The following is a 15532-nucleotide window of genomic DNA, read 5'->3' as shown; positions in this document are numbered from 1 at the left end:
CACCACCAGGATGACGAGGAGGGCATATGGGCATAATCCTAGCTGTGACAACCAAAGCTCTAATGTTGTTTTGAGGGTGAGATTTAAGTCTTTTCCACATTTCGTTCCGTCTGCCTGCACTGGCATTTGTGTTGTGTAACTAACTAAACAGCAACTTATCTCACGACATCTCTCACATTTTCTTGTTTCTCAGACGAGTCAGTATCTACTGGATGAGGACAGCCATGCCATGATGTTGAAACACTACCAGACTAAACATTTATTACCTCCACTCAATCAATACTCAGCAATGGGACCTATGATTTTTGTTGTTTTTCGGGAGGGAGGGAGCAGGGGCCACTCAGGTGTGCAGGTCATCCATGGAGACCGACAGCAGATCAGGTAATTTCACCTAATGTAACGAGTGACAGCACACAAAAAGAGGGTATGAAGCGACCTGGAGCTCACTGTCTTCTTTGTTTTCTGCTCAAGGCGATGTGGGACCTCTTCCTTGTGTGAGCAGGAAAAGACGACCCTCCACTTCCTTCACACAGGCGATCACAGACACTGAAGTGGCAGAACAGGTTCAGCTATCGATGGAGAGACACATGTTCTGTGCGTGTTGAGTGGGTACTTGGACAGACCTGTGATCAACACTTCAGCCCTGTGTCAGAGGTCTCACAGAGGTCACCTCACCTGTCCGTCACCTGCTGAAAGTCAGGCCACCGACGCCCCTTCGGCCGAATATCTTCCCCTCCACCGTATATCCTCCTTTGACTGGTTCAAGATCATGGTTATCGCGCTGTCTGTCTCACCTTCTCGACTGACTCCTCTGGCTCGGGTTGGCTCCTCTGCCTGACTCCGTCACGGTTTCTCGAGCCTCACTGCCCTTCTGACCCAGTTGGTGACATCTGACCCCTCTGCCTGGCTGTCACAACCCCACATGATTTTTTTTTTTTTTTTTTAATCATCAGATTGGGTTGATGATCTATTCTGTATCTACTCTTTGTGGCACTAAGTGACCTCTTATTCTTTCTCTAAATTCTCCGCCCTCCATCCATTCCTGTAGAGTGTCATGTTCAGCATTTTCAAACATGCCGTTGTGTCCCTTTACTAGCATGTCCGACGCGCACACACAAGTGGTTTTAGGTTTTCTGTCGTCATCTCTGGTTGACAGAAGGAAGCGCTTCGAGCTGACCGATAGTACGCCTTTCGGCCTTGACTGCAGCATCGAGGGTTTCCATGGCTGCATGAGCGGGGCCCTCCAGTTCCTGGGCTTGTTAGAGGCTGTGGCTGCCATCGATGTTTCTCTTCATGTTACCTCATTTTGATCAGAAGTAGTAAAAAAAAACAAAAAAGAAAACAAAAGAATCAATCTATGCAGATGTAAACATAGTGTGAATGCATTTTTTTTATTATTATTTTAACCCTTACTTCGATCCAATCTAATCATCCAATCAGAGCGGCCAAGAGAGTGGTCAGAAAATATTCATCAGATTATTTCGATTTTCTGAGACTATGCGCCTATGCACCTCCTCTGTGTTGCAGGAATTTCTACTAATGGTGCTTCTGCTGGTGCTCAAACTAAATGGTGTCAGAAGACTTGGTCAAGAGCATCTTTTAGTCCTTTTACAGCAGAGGGACTTGATCCCACAATGGGCTTCATAAACAACTGTAAAAGACTACTTTGTACATACGGTTTGACAATGGGGGCTTTGTGAGCAGTGGCCTATACACAGAGGCGATCTCCCTCAAGAAATACTGCTACTATACGCATCATCATAGACTACGAAGTGAAGGCATTGGCCAATAGATGTTTTCCCTGCAGGTCTGTTTGTAACACTGACACCCCAGTTCTCTGACCCACAGTATGCTCCTGGACTCCTCTCCCTTGTACTCTTCCAGCGGTAGTCTGTGTACCCCCCCTCCCTCCCCAAACATAGTGACTGGTTTTCTCCTTCTCAACAAGGTGGCCTGTGCCTCGTAAAAAAAAAAAAAACTGTACACATATGATAGATATGCATATATTATACATATAGAGAGAAATCTATAGAGTGTGTCTATACGTGGTCAGAAAATCGTTTCAAACTGACAAGATACTATATGTTTTTTTCTTCATGGTTATTTTTCTAACTGGCTGGAGGTCAGAGAGATGTCTTATATAAGAGCGTTGAGCGGTGTGGTTTTCCCTCGGACTTGTGAGGAGACCCCTCAGCAGCGAGTTAACATTCCCTGTCTGAAAATACAGGACAGCCCAATAGAGAGAAAAAAAATAAGAGCTTTAGAGCGGTTTACGGGAAATAAAGAAGTGTATCCAAAATCTATCTAGACGTCTAGAAAAGATGACATTATTACATTCCTTTCTTAATGTGAAAGCAACTCAGTTGAAGACCCACTCGGGCCCGTGGTGACAACTTCGAACTATTTATTTATTTTTTAAATTTTGCAGCTCACACAGGTGGCAATGAGATTACGTCCGCTGCACTCAGCGGCCAGAGACTTGCACTTGTGAGTGAGGACTATCACGGCTAACATCCGAGTGGAGGTTTGGGCGACTCTGTCTGGATGCATTTCTTTCACGTGTTTGTCGTCGTCTTGTAAACAGAAGTGGTGATGTACGTGACTGTGACAGCGGATTTCAGTTAAAAACACGTCAAAGTGAACACACACACACACAAAAAAAACAACAACAACAACACACACATTGTTACAGTATAATGTGGAAAAATGAAGTAGACTGTTACTACCCCCACTGCTACCCCCTCATGGTGCCTGTGTGTCTCCCTTCCAAGGCCAAGTGTTAGTCACGGTGTATAAATGTCTTTCCATCTGCCCATCTTACACGAGGTGATCCGTGCGTCACCTTTTTACATGTCCGCCTCCCACGCACACCTTCACAGCTCCCGTCTCTGTCCAAGAATCAACAGATTGTGTGAAACTCTGGTGTTTGTGTTTACAAATGTTAAGGTAAATGGAAGACATGCAGACAGACAGAGTAGCAAAAATCCTCACACTTCACCATCAGGGGGACGGAGTACGAATCCCCCGTTTTCAGGTCCTTATCTGCTGAATACTTGAAGTAGGGAGATCTCCTACCATGAAATAGCATCTATGATTTACATGGTAGACAACATGGAACATTTCAATCGTGCCCATGCATGCTGATTTTTACATATTGTGCCAAGTGAAAGTGGTGATGTAAGGATAATCTCCTGTTCTCTATGCAGAGCGTCCTCTCTACCGTTGTGTCAAAAAAAAAAAAAGGGTTTAGGAGACACCGACGCTTAGAGGCTGGGGCTGGTTTCCTGGGCTTAGACTACAGGCTAATCCCGGCTGTGAAGGACTGACACACCGTGCTCAGTCAAGAAGGCAAGGCTTCATCTGTGCCTAGAAGCAGCTGTGTAGGACGACTTGAAAACGCCTGCAGATTCACCAGTAATTTATGAAAGGCCTTCAAAAAACAAAAAACAAAAAAAAAAAAAAAGTATGAAAAGCCTAGCATACATTTTCACTTTATTGCAGGTTGTTTTTCTTTTACTGTATGTCGCTGAAAACTTTGGATTAAACAAATCACTGTGACCAATGCCAGAAACATTGTTTGACAGAACAAATGTCGAGTTTACTTTTTTATTATTATTATTATTCATTTTTGTATTTAAGTTAGCTTTATTTTTTCTATGGTTTCAGCTTATTGAATATGCCAGTTTGAGACTGTACTATTTGTATAAGTAAATGTTTTGAGCTGTACAGTAAAGACCTAGGAACAAATTAAATGTGCGTCCAGCATGCTGAATGATTATCTGTGTGTGAACGTGAGCTAATCTCCCATGAAGCGTCATTCCTCATACATTAATTGCATCTGCATCGTGCATTGTGACGGTGTGATGTTGTGTTTGAGAGTGATGTGTGTGTCTCACTTACTGTGTCCCCTTAGTAGACAGCCTGTGCAGTTTTGTGAGAGTGCAGCATGTTTTAGGGGTTGCTGGTGTAAATGTATTCAAAATAAGGCGTGAGGTGTGTGTGTGTGTGTGTGTGTGCAACTGCAAATTATTGTTTGATGAGTGAGTGATTGTGTATGTGTGTGTTATGAATGCACAAGAGAAAAATCTATTTAAAAGAAAAAAAACTTTATCAGAGAAAGTCCCCAGAGAGAAAATAAATAAGTGAGACTGAGTTCCAAATGAAGCATGGATACTGTGTGTTCTTTTGTTTTTTAAACTATAGGAGGCTGTCCTCAGTGCCCCAGTTTGCTATTGTATGTGCTGTATCAGAATATTACTATTGAGTGTTGGCCAGCTTGTTTATATCCATCAAATAAAGGTGACTTTCTTTCTGTCTTTGTTTGTGAGTTTCTCCTTGCAGTGTTGCAAACGTTGTAGCTTTCTGTGAATACAAACTAAATAGTTTCCCTTAGATAACTACTGAAACATTACACATATAAGGAGCAAGGGTGCACAAATAATTAAATAATCCGAGATGTGATGCGTGCAATAACTAAAGTTTGAGGCCTGGATTTTAACAATCACTACTGGTGACTGATCTTTATAACAGACGTAAACAGACCCCTGCAATTAGTAGATGTGCGTATGAAGTAATGTAAGAATAATTATGTACAAAGGGTGCTAAAAACAAACAAAGGTATTTATTTCAACATTTAAACCTTAAAATATGAACATGGATGTAATACACAGTGATTGATACTGTCTATGAAGCTAATACTATACTACACGGTTTATAAAATAAGATAATTCTTTCATTTATCCCACAGAGGGATACAGGCATCAGTTTGTTATTAAAGCTACAGCTCCACCTGTTAGTACACCTGAGAACAGCCCTGTTTTACTCAGCTTGGGGTTACGCTGCTCCATTCCTCGTTTGTATGTGCTGTTAATGTGGGGAGCTTAGCTCCGTTTGTCCTGCAGAGTGAAAACTCAACTTTCTGTCAATTAAACATCCACCTCAAAAAAACAAACAAACAAAAAAACAAAAACTAAAATGACCTTATGTTACAGAGATTCTGACCTTTGGCACTTTGGATATGAAATACTGTCACCTCACCATTTCGTCGCGTTAGCCGCTTGTGTGAAATGAATGAAAAAATTCTCTTGAAAAACAACCTAAAAACATAATGCCTCTGGCCATGGCTGTCACAAGAGGGAAGGCATAAAAGCTGACCTTGCAGCGGGGACCTGTCTTCTCTTTTGTGATGGGGAAAAATGCTTTATGGGACACTGCAGATTGTTTTCAGTTACACAACGAGCGACCTCTGGCTTCAAGAAGGAAAGGCACTAAGGCAGAAGCACGATGACGACAAACATGGGCAAAGGTTTTTCAGTGCGGACTCAATTAAACCACCTTCACAGTACGAAACTGAGTGCATGTTTAAATGCAGCATCCAGTTCCAAGACGTTACACAAACTGAATTGTCGTTTTGCAGCTTTAACGTCCCTTGAGGAAGCTGTCTAGCAAACGGTCTCCTCTATCAGAAAGCCAGTAGCCCGCCATGGCCGCCAGGGCTCCCATGAATACAGACGTGTAGACCAAATCTCCCTTGGCTGCCAGTGTGGCCAGAGCACAAAGCACGACGACAAAAAACATCTGCTGCAGCACCTCCACCTCCTCATCCTGGATATCATCAAACAGACCCTTCTCCTCAACGCCTGCAGGAAGAAACAGATGAGAGAAATAAAGCAGAGAGTTCCCTGAGTAAGTTTGGTTGTTCATGTAAATAAGTATACAGGATAAGCATGAGGTGGCACGCACTAGGCAGCTGCTTCCTTATACAAACACTGTTCTTGCGAATGAACCCTTCAGCACAGTCACAGCGAAAAGAGCCTTCTGTGTTGGTACAAATCTCATCCAGACCCTGACAGGCAAGTACCCGGTCGCTACATTCATCTATATCTGGAGCAGAAGAAAGACACGAGATTAAATCTCTGCCGCAGATTACTGCTGCATATAACATCACAATGGATGAGTGATTACCCAAACATTTGGACCCCGTCAGTCTGTAGCCGGAAGCACATTTCCTGCAGCGAGCGGGTCCACTGCCCATACAGCCCACACAGGCCACATCACAACCTGAGGAAAGAAGGACCACTGACAGACTGCACTGTATTCTCAAACATGAATGAACAAGATGACACAGGAAGTACTAATTAAAAGGTCGCCTCCACTCAAAAGTGGGGTTTGTTCTCTGTTACTTCATAATGATTAAAATGTAGAGTACCAGTGGACACACATTAGTTTGGACACTATCGTTAGATACTAAAAGAATCTTTCCAAATTCATCAGTTGAAAGTTTCTCTGAACTGACCTGGAATCTGGTTTATTTTTTTTCATTTTTATTTTTTATTTGTTTGATATACTATATTGATCCCCAAGGGGAAATTCTGTCCTGTGTTTGACCCATCCATTTGTTCACACACAGTAATGTGTACAGTTGGAGCAGTGGGCTGCAGCCCTCTGGTGGGTGCGCCCGGGAAGCATATTGGGGGTTAGGTGCTTGCTCAGGGCACCACAGCCAGCTGTGTCCAGCTGCAAGTATGATTTCACCACAACTAATTTCCTGCTCTAACTAATCAAGTGCTATGAGTAAATATAAAACCTGCATTAATTTACAACGACAAAGAAATTTTCAGTTGTGACATCTTGTGTCAAGCAGATAGACATTTGAAATATTTGCATAATTCCATACTTTTTATTTTTTCTAAAAGTGGGGAGGCATAGACACACATTATAATTCAAAGCAGCTTATAGTATTATATCTTCAAAGAGCTGATCTTCAAGTCCAGTTGTTCTGCTTGTAGTTTCTCCACATGGATCCCAAAAACTGGTACTTTATTGCGACGTGTTGATTTTAAGTCATACAACCCCTCAGATCAAGAATATAGGGGAAACAGTGCAGGGGAAAGAGTTAATGAAATATAGTATCTACTTGTGTAGTCACACATATTTATGTCTTGTCTGATAACAATTTACTGTTGAAAAAAAAAAAAAATATATATATATATATAGAATTAATGTGAGGCACTCATCGGGTAAATAATGTCGATATATTTTTAAAATTTCTTATTTTAACGATTCAGTGATTTTAACAATAACATATTGAATTTTAATGTAGTTCACTTCCTGAGGTACAGTATGAGCTATCACTGGCAAATCTAAAGCACTGACCTCTGCACTCATAGGATCCTTCTGTATTAAAGCAGTAACTGTTGACAAAACAGTTCCCCAGCTCAGTGCCACATTCGTCAATGTCTGAAACAGACAAAAACATACACATATGCTTCTTCATGTCATACGCATTTCAGACACTCACACACACACACATATTGACAATAATTATATATATTGTTGTTTATACATACATACATACATATATATATATATACACATATATATATTATATATATAATGACTTCCAGGCTCATAAACAAAGCTTTGTATACACTACCTACACAGGTGTTATTATGGAGTGTCCACCCAGCTTTGCATTCCTGACACTTGTCGTTTTCTGGCCCTGAACACTTGCTGCAGCTATCAGGACAGCTGTGAACCTGGACAGTCAACAGACCCCACAGCCAGGCGGCCTGCAGCAGGCGTCTGTGAAGCCTCTTCACGCCCATCAACCCAGATGATTGTTCCATGCTATGACTTCAACATACATAAAATGAAGTCATTAAACACCCAGCTCCACTGGTTACCAGTTACACTAATCAGGCATAACATTATGACCACCTTCCTGCCTAATATTGTGTAGATCTCCCTTGTGCCTCTAAAACAGTTGTGACTCATCAGAGAGTAACACAGGTGTTGGGGGTGGGGGGGGGGGGGGGGGGGGGGGGGGGGGGGGGGGGTGGGGCCGCTGCCATCAAAGAGTGTCATTGTTATGGGGTGGGGGTGTCTGGTCTGGTCTAGGCGGGTGCTACATGTCTAAGTGACATCTACATGAATGTCAGGTCCAAAAGTTTCCCAGCAGAACACTGGATTGGATTGTCACAAGATGGTCAGTGTTATTTATTTCTACTGTAGTGGTTTTAAATGTTTTGGCTAGTTAGTATTTTTTATATTATATTTATATTTCCGTGTTATAACCTACTAATATACAAACACGAATGTTTAAAAATAACATGCATTATTAAATATGTATCTGGAGAGGTTATAAGATTAGGTTACAAAAAAAGGTAAATATTCTGCCAATCACAGTATTCAAAAATAAGATCTTTCCTATTACTAGTAGCCTTTTTTATTGTTACTATTTTGAAGTAAATTTAATCAAATTATAGGCTATAAAAGCGATATCAATTTTGAATTGACTTGTTTAAAATGTCGTAACTTTTGTTTGATTTACTTTTTCCGTTAATGGATATAAAACAAATAAATAAATAAATGTGGGACGGAGTTTTAACATGTTGCTACTCTCTGCCCTCCTCTGTGTGGCTGACACATGAGCTCCAATTTCACACTGAACGAATATCAGCTCACAGTTAAACCACAAATAAACCAGCGTTAAAGCTGATCTTCAAAATAAAATCTAGAAATGAATAATGACTGTCTTTACCTCGGCGCTGCTTGACCGCGAACTGGACTGTCCTTCGTAAAGTTTAAACGCAGTTTGGATTCAACCGAGACGCACCTCACACACTGCTAGACTCCGCGGTGTTTGATTACAGTCACCCACACATCTCGAGTGAGAGGAGGGGATATGCTTATCTGAACACCGCCCCTCTGGAGTGTACTTAAACCTTTCACAGGCGCTTCAGTGTGCGCTTAAACTGACGCTAGACTGCACCAATAATATCCACCTCCTTCTGTTGACCCGCGGCCAATCACAAGGCGACATCCAACATGCAAGTACAAATTTATTTATAGATTTGCAGTGCAGTGCATGAGTAGAATAGTACTATAAATTAGAAGTGTTGCAGTTTAGTAATGTATTATCCATATAGTCAATATTTTCTGCTAAAAAAATTCCATGAAAAAACAAAACCGTTACAATGATTCCTGTAGTTGATGCAATAGACTTCCATTATTATTCAAACTTGCGTTGTTATTTCTTCATTGCAATGATTCACTTCCTTGCTGCAGTATAGTAAATATCCTGGTGATGTCTGCTAAAACTACAATTCCTAGCAGCATCAGGAAATCATTTAACAAATGTATACAAAAATAAAAGGGCTGGAAAGCATTATGTGCTAGCCTGACATATTAGTTATTTTGGATCTTTTTATGAAAGCATATCTGCTCTAATAACATATATACAACATTACAATATATATATATTATTATTGGGACACTTATCCTTCATACTGTCTCATCTTCATCACATTCCAGTACTCATGTCCCTCATCTTCACAGAGCAACGATAAGGTTTATTTGCATGTACTGGTGAATCAGATCCTTTGTTGCCAAGTTCTTTTTCTGAATCCAAGATATTCACATGATGATATTAGATCAGTCTATACTCTCATGCATTGGGGGTTCCCCCATGTCCACTCTTTCCATGTCCTTCTCCCTGAACCATTCTCTGACTCTGTGACAGTCAGTTCAGTGAAGAGAGATTCAGTCTGAGAGGGAAGCCGGAAAAGAGACAGCCCCCGAACCAGCTCTGGTAGACGCCTGCCACCGCTCTGAGTCTTTGTTGGTTGGGAATCGAATTCCACCAGGAGAAAACGCTCACCAGATTTGCCCTTCTGCTTCTCTGCGTAAATGTGAAACAGGGAGGCTGTGAACAAATCAGAGTAAGGGGACCAGATCTGTGGTCGAGGCCTGTCTCCCTCATTCGTCGTGACAACGTCTTTGTTGCAGTGCGACCATTCCTCTATTCTTGCCAGCGCTTTGTGCGTCAAAACGAGCACAACCCGGCCACCCATGCTGTTTATTTTCAGCAGATGCGAGTGCAGCCACGGCAGAGGCCCCAAATTGCACTGCTCCTTCCTGCTCCACTGGTCGACGCACACACTGAAGCCCTGGCTGCAGAGGAGCGACCCGAGCTGACATACTGACTGTGAAACAAGAGCATCCGCATCTGGGGGGCTCAGCAACACCACGTGACCCTTTCTGCCAACTTTAGAGAGGGAGAAAAGAAGAGGCAAAATGTCACCGATGTCTTGCATCATTGTGACTTTCATGTACTTTTGAGGAAAGGTATCAAAAACTGACCTTTCACAAATCCTCCGTGGTGCCAGCTCCAAGCCCATTCTACAAAAGTCCAAAAAACACAATTTAATATAATCTGAAGGCTTATCAGATGTTTGTGGGATATTTTCTGCCCCACAAATAACTGATTCCTCAAACTGCATGAGGCAGATAAATCAATTTCGACATAGCAAACGAGATGTGGTCTTTGGGAGGAATGAAAGGAGCCTTTGTTTGAAATGGCTGAGGAAATTCTTCCAAACGGATAATGCATGTTGTCATGAATTGGATACAAATGAGATACAGCTCTGTATTTTCCATGTACTCTAGAATTTGCAAGCTACTGATTGTAGAGGGGAGAAAAAAAAGTCAAACTTACTCTTGACAAAGTCTCGAAGGAAATAAAATATAATCACAGTCAAGCAGACCACCAGCATGACACCGACAACTAGGAGACTCCAGCGCCACCTGCCAGCTGCAAATACCCAAAAGCAAAATCCCTTTTACAAAAAGATCAAGTATGCATTTTAACATAACGTTTCTTGTCCTAACAGGCATCAGTTTCTGTAGTTGCTGTGAAGTCCGTCAGACTTACGTCCATCAACGCAGAATGGACCCAGCTTATGCTCCATTCCCTTTACTTGCACCTGCACAAATGAATAAAAGCAAATGAGTTATTCGCCTTCAATAATGGCTGTGTATAGATGTGACATACAGTGGATGATAGTGAATATTTTACCATCACACATGGTGAGAGCTTTGGAGTGATGTTTTCAAACACCCCTTTTTTCCTCTGTTGGGGACACAGTTACAAAAGACAATAGATCACTCAAATGCAGTGCAACCAGATACCTTTACAGGTGATAGAATTTCATTACATTCAGTTTGCAGTGCAACTTTTCCCAAAAAAGCCAAATATCTCAGGAGAATAGGTATAATATTTTCACAGCATTTGGGTGTAATATAGAGACAGTTAAAATCTAAAAGACTAAAAAACTGGCTCCAAAGTTCAGTTGCTATTACCCAGAGTCCCCGTCTGTTTTGTTTCCATGGTCCATTTTCCAGCTGCTGTCTACAAGTAAGTTTATCCTTGCAGCTGATCTCATCGTCCCAGAGCCAAACTTCACCCTCCAGCCTGCAGGGGGCAGTCAGGTTCCATGACAGCTTTGTGCCATCGTTGTTCATTAAATCTTGGCGCACAGACACTGACACATTTTTCCATATGTTGTTTTGCAGAAGACCTGGGACAGACACAAAGGGCATCATGATGTCTGAACATGATGGGCAAAACAGTCAACCAGCCCAACCGTCTTCCTGTACATTGAACTCACTTGTGTTTTTGAAGGGGCAGTGTTGAGAGCGTGTAGACCTTCCGCCGTCTTCATGCCACACCTATAGCACATACAATTACACAGACATCAGAATATAAGTCTGGATAACAAACAGGCCTGTTGCCAAAGTGGATGATGATGTGTGATGATCCTACCTGTAGACATGTGCAAGGGGTCACTGAATACAGTGGGATGGTCAACTTGTTCCAGCCCTATGAAGCCAAAAAATTTTACAGAATTAAAAAAAGAAATTAAATCTACGTTACACTACATTGCTCACATTCGTTCAATTAGATAGCTTTGTTTCCTAGACAATTTCACCTTCTTTTTTTTAGTACTTCTCCTCTCCCCGCGTTTGACACTTACACTGTCACGTGTAAGGAAACAGGTCAATTAGCTTAGCCTAGCCTCACACGTGTCTTGGGTGCAATAATGTTTTAGTGTGCAAACCAGACAAAGTTCCTCATGCACATATCTTTTGTGGCTGAAAGTAGGTCTGGAACCACCGTGTTGAGAACTGATTACACTTATATATAAATAATAAATGGACAGATGAGTAACATCCGCATAGTCACAGATGTCTTGTGAGCGATGTTGTTTTGAATCCGTTTACAACAAAATGGCACGACAGGCTAGTAATGTTGTGTAGTCTACTAACTGCATAGTCGCTGCTATGAGTCAAGAAATAACCCAGATTACAATACAAACAGCATAATAAACTGATTATTATAAACTGGATTATGTTCAAGATTAAAGTGGTATTGTCAGTGTCCTGTGAGCAACTCCTGGAACAGTGTTCGGGTAGTGAAATATGTAACATTCACAAAAGCACCAAGGTATTGAAGAAGACATTATACACTTCACGGGTTGGTGTTTTTTTGCCAATTGGTGTACAAAAAAAAAAAAAAAAAAAAAAACATTTCGTAGTTACAGCTGATTCTGCCACAACTATTGGTATTTGTATATTATTAATTACTAATTGTCGTCTTACGTTCAAAGTCAGAGATTGGTCATTGTTTGCTATTTAGAGGCTTGTTTAACAGCCAGTTAAAGAGTGTTTAGCTCAATGATGCAAACGGCTGCCCGTATATTAATCAAATGAAATCTCATACAGCCCTGATAGCACTCACCTGACAGCGTCCATTGGCCTCATACTGGACACAAACAGTGGGGAGGGATTTGTTGCTGGCCTCAAACTGCAGCTCAACCTGGTTCATTGTTTCGTCTATCACAGTCCTGACTGTGGGCACTGGATGGAGGAAAAGAGTATTGTGTTTATTTCCTTACAGACACATACTGATGTCAAATTACACAAGGAAGACCATAACTTTTTTTGTCTACCTTGACACTGTGGTATGCATTTTTTCAGCTTCCGGGAGCACACTGTGAACAAACAGGGTTACATGTCACTGTTGTTGGGCAGGTGCTTACTTGTTCAATAGAAGCTTTGTCATCCAAACAAACGAATAAACCACAAACTCTACCTTCAGCTGGAGAAGGAGCAACAACTTTTTGTATTAGGTCTAATTGTGGATAGGGATAAACCTGTATTTCACTGCCAAAGGGAAAACCATAAGGCTTGGTAATCACCATGGAGATCTAGAGAAATCACACAGAGTTTATGAGACAAGGTGCCTGGAAGTGAGCACAGTGCAGAGTATGTGTAATCTACTGTACCTTTGCCTGGTTTTGATGAGTAAGAGCTGTGTGATTAACTGTGAACTCCACCTTCTTGCATGTGGGTATGGCAGATGGAGTCTGGTAACACACCGTCACCGACGCTGTTGCAACACAGAGAGCACAACAGAGGAGAAGCTAAGAATGAAAAAGTGAATCTTCAGTGTCTCTGTAACACAGCAAACATTTTAACTGCGGCTTTATTCCAGACAGCCTCTGGTTTCTCTACGTCAGTGTATTAAGTATTTACTCTCACCAAGCTTACTAATTAAAACTAAATATCTTATGTCCACCTGATCTGTGAGCTTCACTGTTCTTTGTGCTTTTAGCCAAATATTGATACTGGAAAAGTAAAGCAAGCATTTACACTGTCAACTTCACTTTATCCTCTTCGCAAGGTCCATGTTTGCTTATTCATCGTTCCAGCAATGATTTCTAACCTCCTAAGACACACTTTTCACCAGCTTGCTGTCCAAACTTGGATGGCTTTCACACCTGTTACTGCAGCTTGTAACCACATGGCAGTGTGTATGCGGGAAGGAGAGATCTTGTTTGCCCTGTAGTGGTTTGCCTGTGTGCAAGTTTCATTCATTTCCGCGTGCCCATGAAGCCAACTTTCACACATCGCTGAAATTCATTTAAGCAAGTGGCTGCTCAGATGACACAGGATATCCATTTACTTTGCCCCATTGCAATCCAAAGACTAATGAATGGATTGATTATTAAATTTAAAATACCATTTGGATTGCTGTAATCCTCGTCATCAGACCCAGAGTGATCCTCTTCCTCCTTGTCTTCATCTGGTTGAATGTCGAGCTCTGCATTCACCTCCAGACAAAATGTACATGGTCTATCTCTGCAGAAGTGGAACTCTGACTTAAGACTCTGAACCTTCACATTGTTCTCTTCCTGCCCGGGTAGAATCACATCTGCCACGGTGCATTCAGACAGAACCTTGAAAGAGACAAAATTTAAGAAGGAAAACTGCATTACTTTTTTTTTTTTTTCCCGAGCCTGTTGAGTAAATATTTGTCGTTCTATGGGCTACACATTAATAATGTACACACAATACTGCAACGACAAGCTGACAGATGGCTATAACCCACTATCTTCTTTTTCTCATTTGTTTGAGAGTAAAACATTCAATAAATGAGACAGGAAATTAAAATGTTGGGGCAGGCAATGTCAATACTGAAAGCAAATTAAAAGTGCAATTCATCCATAACATTACAGCGCAGCACAGGAAATGTCTGCTTCAGTGTATCCAAGCTACTGTACCTGCGAGCAAGTGACTTCAGATGCCTCCAAATCACAAGCGGACATGCACAGAGTCAGTAAAACGCACCAGCTGGGCCATCCGGGGAGAAACATGGCGCTTCAGAACATTGCAAGAGTCCTACAGCATTTCTCTACATTTATTTATTTCTTCGCCAGCGGCAACGTGAAAACCTTGTTAAGCAAGTCAGCTGTCTTCCTCCATCATCATCACCCTCATAAACGTAGTTCTGGTTGGAGATTAAGTCGATGTTATCCTGGCTGAAACTCTATGCTGTCATGGAAGTCGCTGAACTGAAACCAACTGTGTGAGCTCTGCTGGGGATGTTACCAGGGTTTCACCTTTGTTTGTGGCCTGGAGAAGAGGAGATACATTATTTTTTTATTTGTTTGAACAAAAGTTAACCAGTTAGATCCAACAGTTTGAAAGGTAGTTTCAAGTTCTTTCTTTAACCCGTTCAGTCATTTAAGACGCCATGACATAAGATAACAAGTATGACAAAGTAACGTTAAGAATTGTATCAAATTAAGCCAAGAAATCTCAAGTGAGTTACTTACTGTGTTCAGTAACCTGTTTCATGTAATCCAAACTCCACAATGTTTCTTTCCACTGCGCTTTGTTAAGGGAGCCAACAAGTGCGTGAATCAAGTTGCACCACACACACCAACACGTCACAGTTCTGACTCAGGAGACGTCCCTCCCTACCTCTACCTCTCCCTCTCCCTCTCCCTCTCTCTCTCTCTCGATCTCTCTTAGAGTCCTGCCTCTGATTGAGTCTCCACAAATGCACAAATTCCTCATTACTGTGTAACCAACCCAAGCTACAAGGGCACAAAGTCCACAACAACTACTTTTAATCAAAACAAGTCTCCATTTTGAACACCTGATCCAGATATTTCTACACAGTAGCCCACACAGAATATTAGGCTGATTGCTTATTTGTTATAACTGGTTTGCGGGCAAACTATTTGTCACAGGTTCTTTCTCTTGACGTGCCGATTTAACTCCACCCCTGACAGTTCACAGCAAGCAGAGCCTTGAAAAACAAGTTTACTGCCTGCGATCATAAGAATGCACATACCTTTGACCCACGCTAATAATGCAATCAGGAGAATGAAAGCTCCTGGAA

The 15532-nt window shown here is 41.6% G+C and overlaps 3 protein-coding genes across 9 annotated transcripts in view; 1 reads left to right on the top strand and 2 right to left on the bottom strand.

Moving 5' to 3' along the window:
* The window catches only part of erc2 (ELKS/RAB6-interacting/CAST family member 2), a 31933-nt gene extending 31598 nt beyond the window's left edge, over nucleotides 1-335 (top strand). For all 7 annotated transcript variants that reach the window (XM_047582428.1, XM_047582424.1, XM_047582425.1 and 4 more), the window contains 2 exons: nucleotides 10-76; nucleotides 194-335. In XM_047582428.1, coding sequence (XP_047438384.1) covers nucleotides 10-36 — 27 coding nt within the window. In that variant the 3' untranslated portion in view covers nucleotides 37-76; nucleotides 194-335. The remainder of the gene's footprint in view (nucleotides 1-9; nucleotides 77-193) is intronic.
* Nucleotides 336-4599: 4264 nt separating this feature from the next.
* Nucleotides 4600-8675, bottom strand: LOC125006422 (protein disulfide isomerase CRELD1). The gene is made up of 6 exons (XM_047582430.1): nucleotides 8543-8675; nucleotides 7436-7635; nucleotides 7156-7239; nucleotides 5965-6060; nucleotides 5743-5883; nucleotides 4600-5639 (listed from the first exon to the last, which is right to left on the bottom strand). The coding sequence occupies exons 2-6, from the start codon at nucleotides 7626-7628 to the stop codon at nucleotides 5419-5421; spliced, it is 735 nt and encodes a 244-aa protein (XP_047438386.1). The 5' UTR covers nucleotides 7629-7635; nucleotides 8543-8675; the 3' UTR covers nucleotides 4600-5418.
* Nucleotides 8676-8825: 150 nt separating this feature from the next.
* On the bottom strand, nucleotides 8826-15131 carry LOC125006421. Its single transcript, XM_047582429.1, has 15 exons — nucleotides 14961-15131; nucleotides 14406-14757; nucleotides 13865-14081; nucleotides 13128-13231; nucleotides 12935-13049; nucleotides 12792-12833; nucleotides 12581-12699; nucleotides 11606-11662; nucleotides 11451-11511; nucleotides 11143-11360; nucleotides 10859-10912; nucleotides 10715-10766; nucleotides 10499-10594; nucleotides 10144-10182; nucleotides 8826-10048 (listed from the first exon to the last, which is right to left on the bottom strand). The coding sequence occupies exons 2-15, from the start codon at nucleotides 14496-14498 to the stop codon at nucleotides 9441-9443; spliced, it is 1875 nt and encodes a 624-aa protein (XP_047438385.1). The 5' UTR covers nucleotides 14499-14757; nucleotides 14961-15131; the 3' UTR covers nucleotides 8826-9440.
* Between the last annotated feature and the right edge of the window lie 401 nt (nucleotides 15132-15532).

The sequence above is a fragment of the Mugil cephalus genome, chromosome 4, assembly GCF_022458985.1.
Source record: "Mugil cephalus isolate CIBA_MC_2020 chromosome 4, CIBA_Mcephalus_1.1, whole genome shotgun sequence".
In the NCBI taxonomy this organism is placed as follows: domain Eukaryota; kingdom Metazoa; phylum Chordata; class Actinopteri; order Mugiliformes; family Mugilidae; genus Mugil; species Mugil cephalus.
The sequence above is the reverse complement of the archived record's forward strand: the minus strand, read 5'-3'. Positions and strand labels throughout refer to the sequence as shown.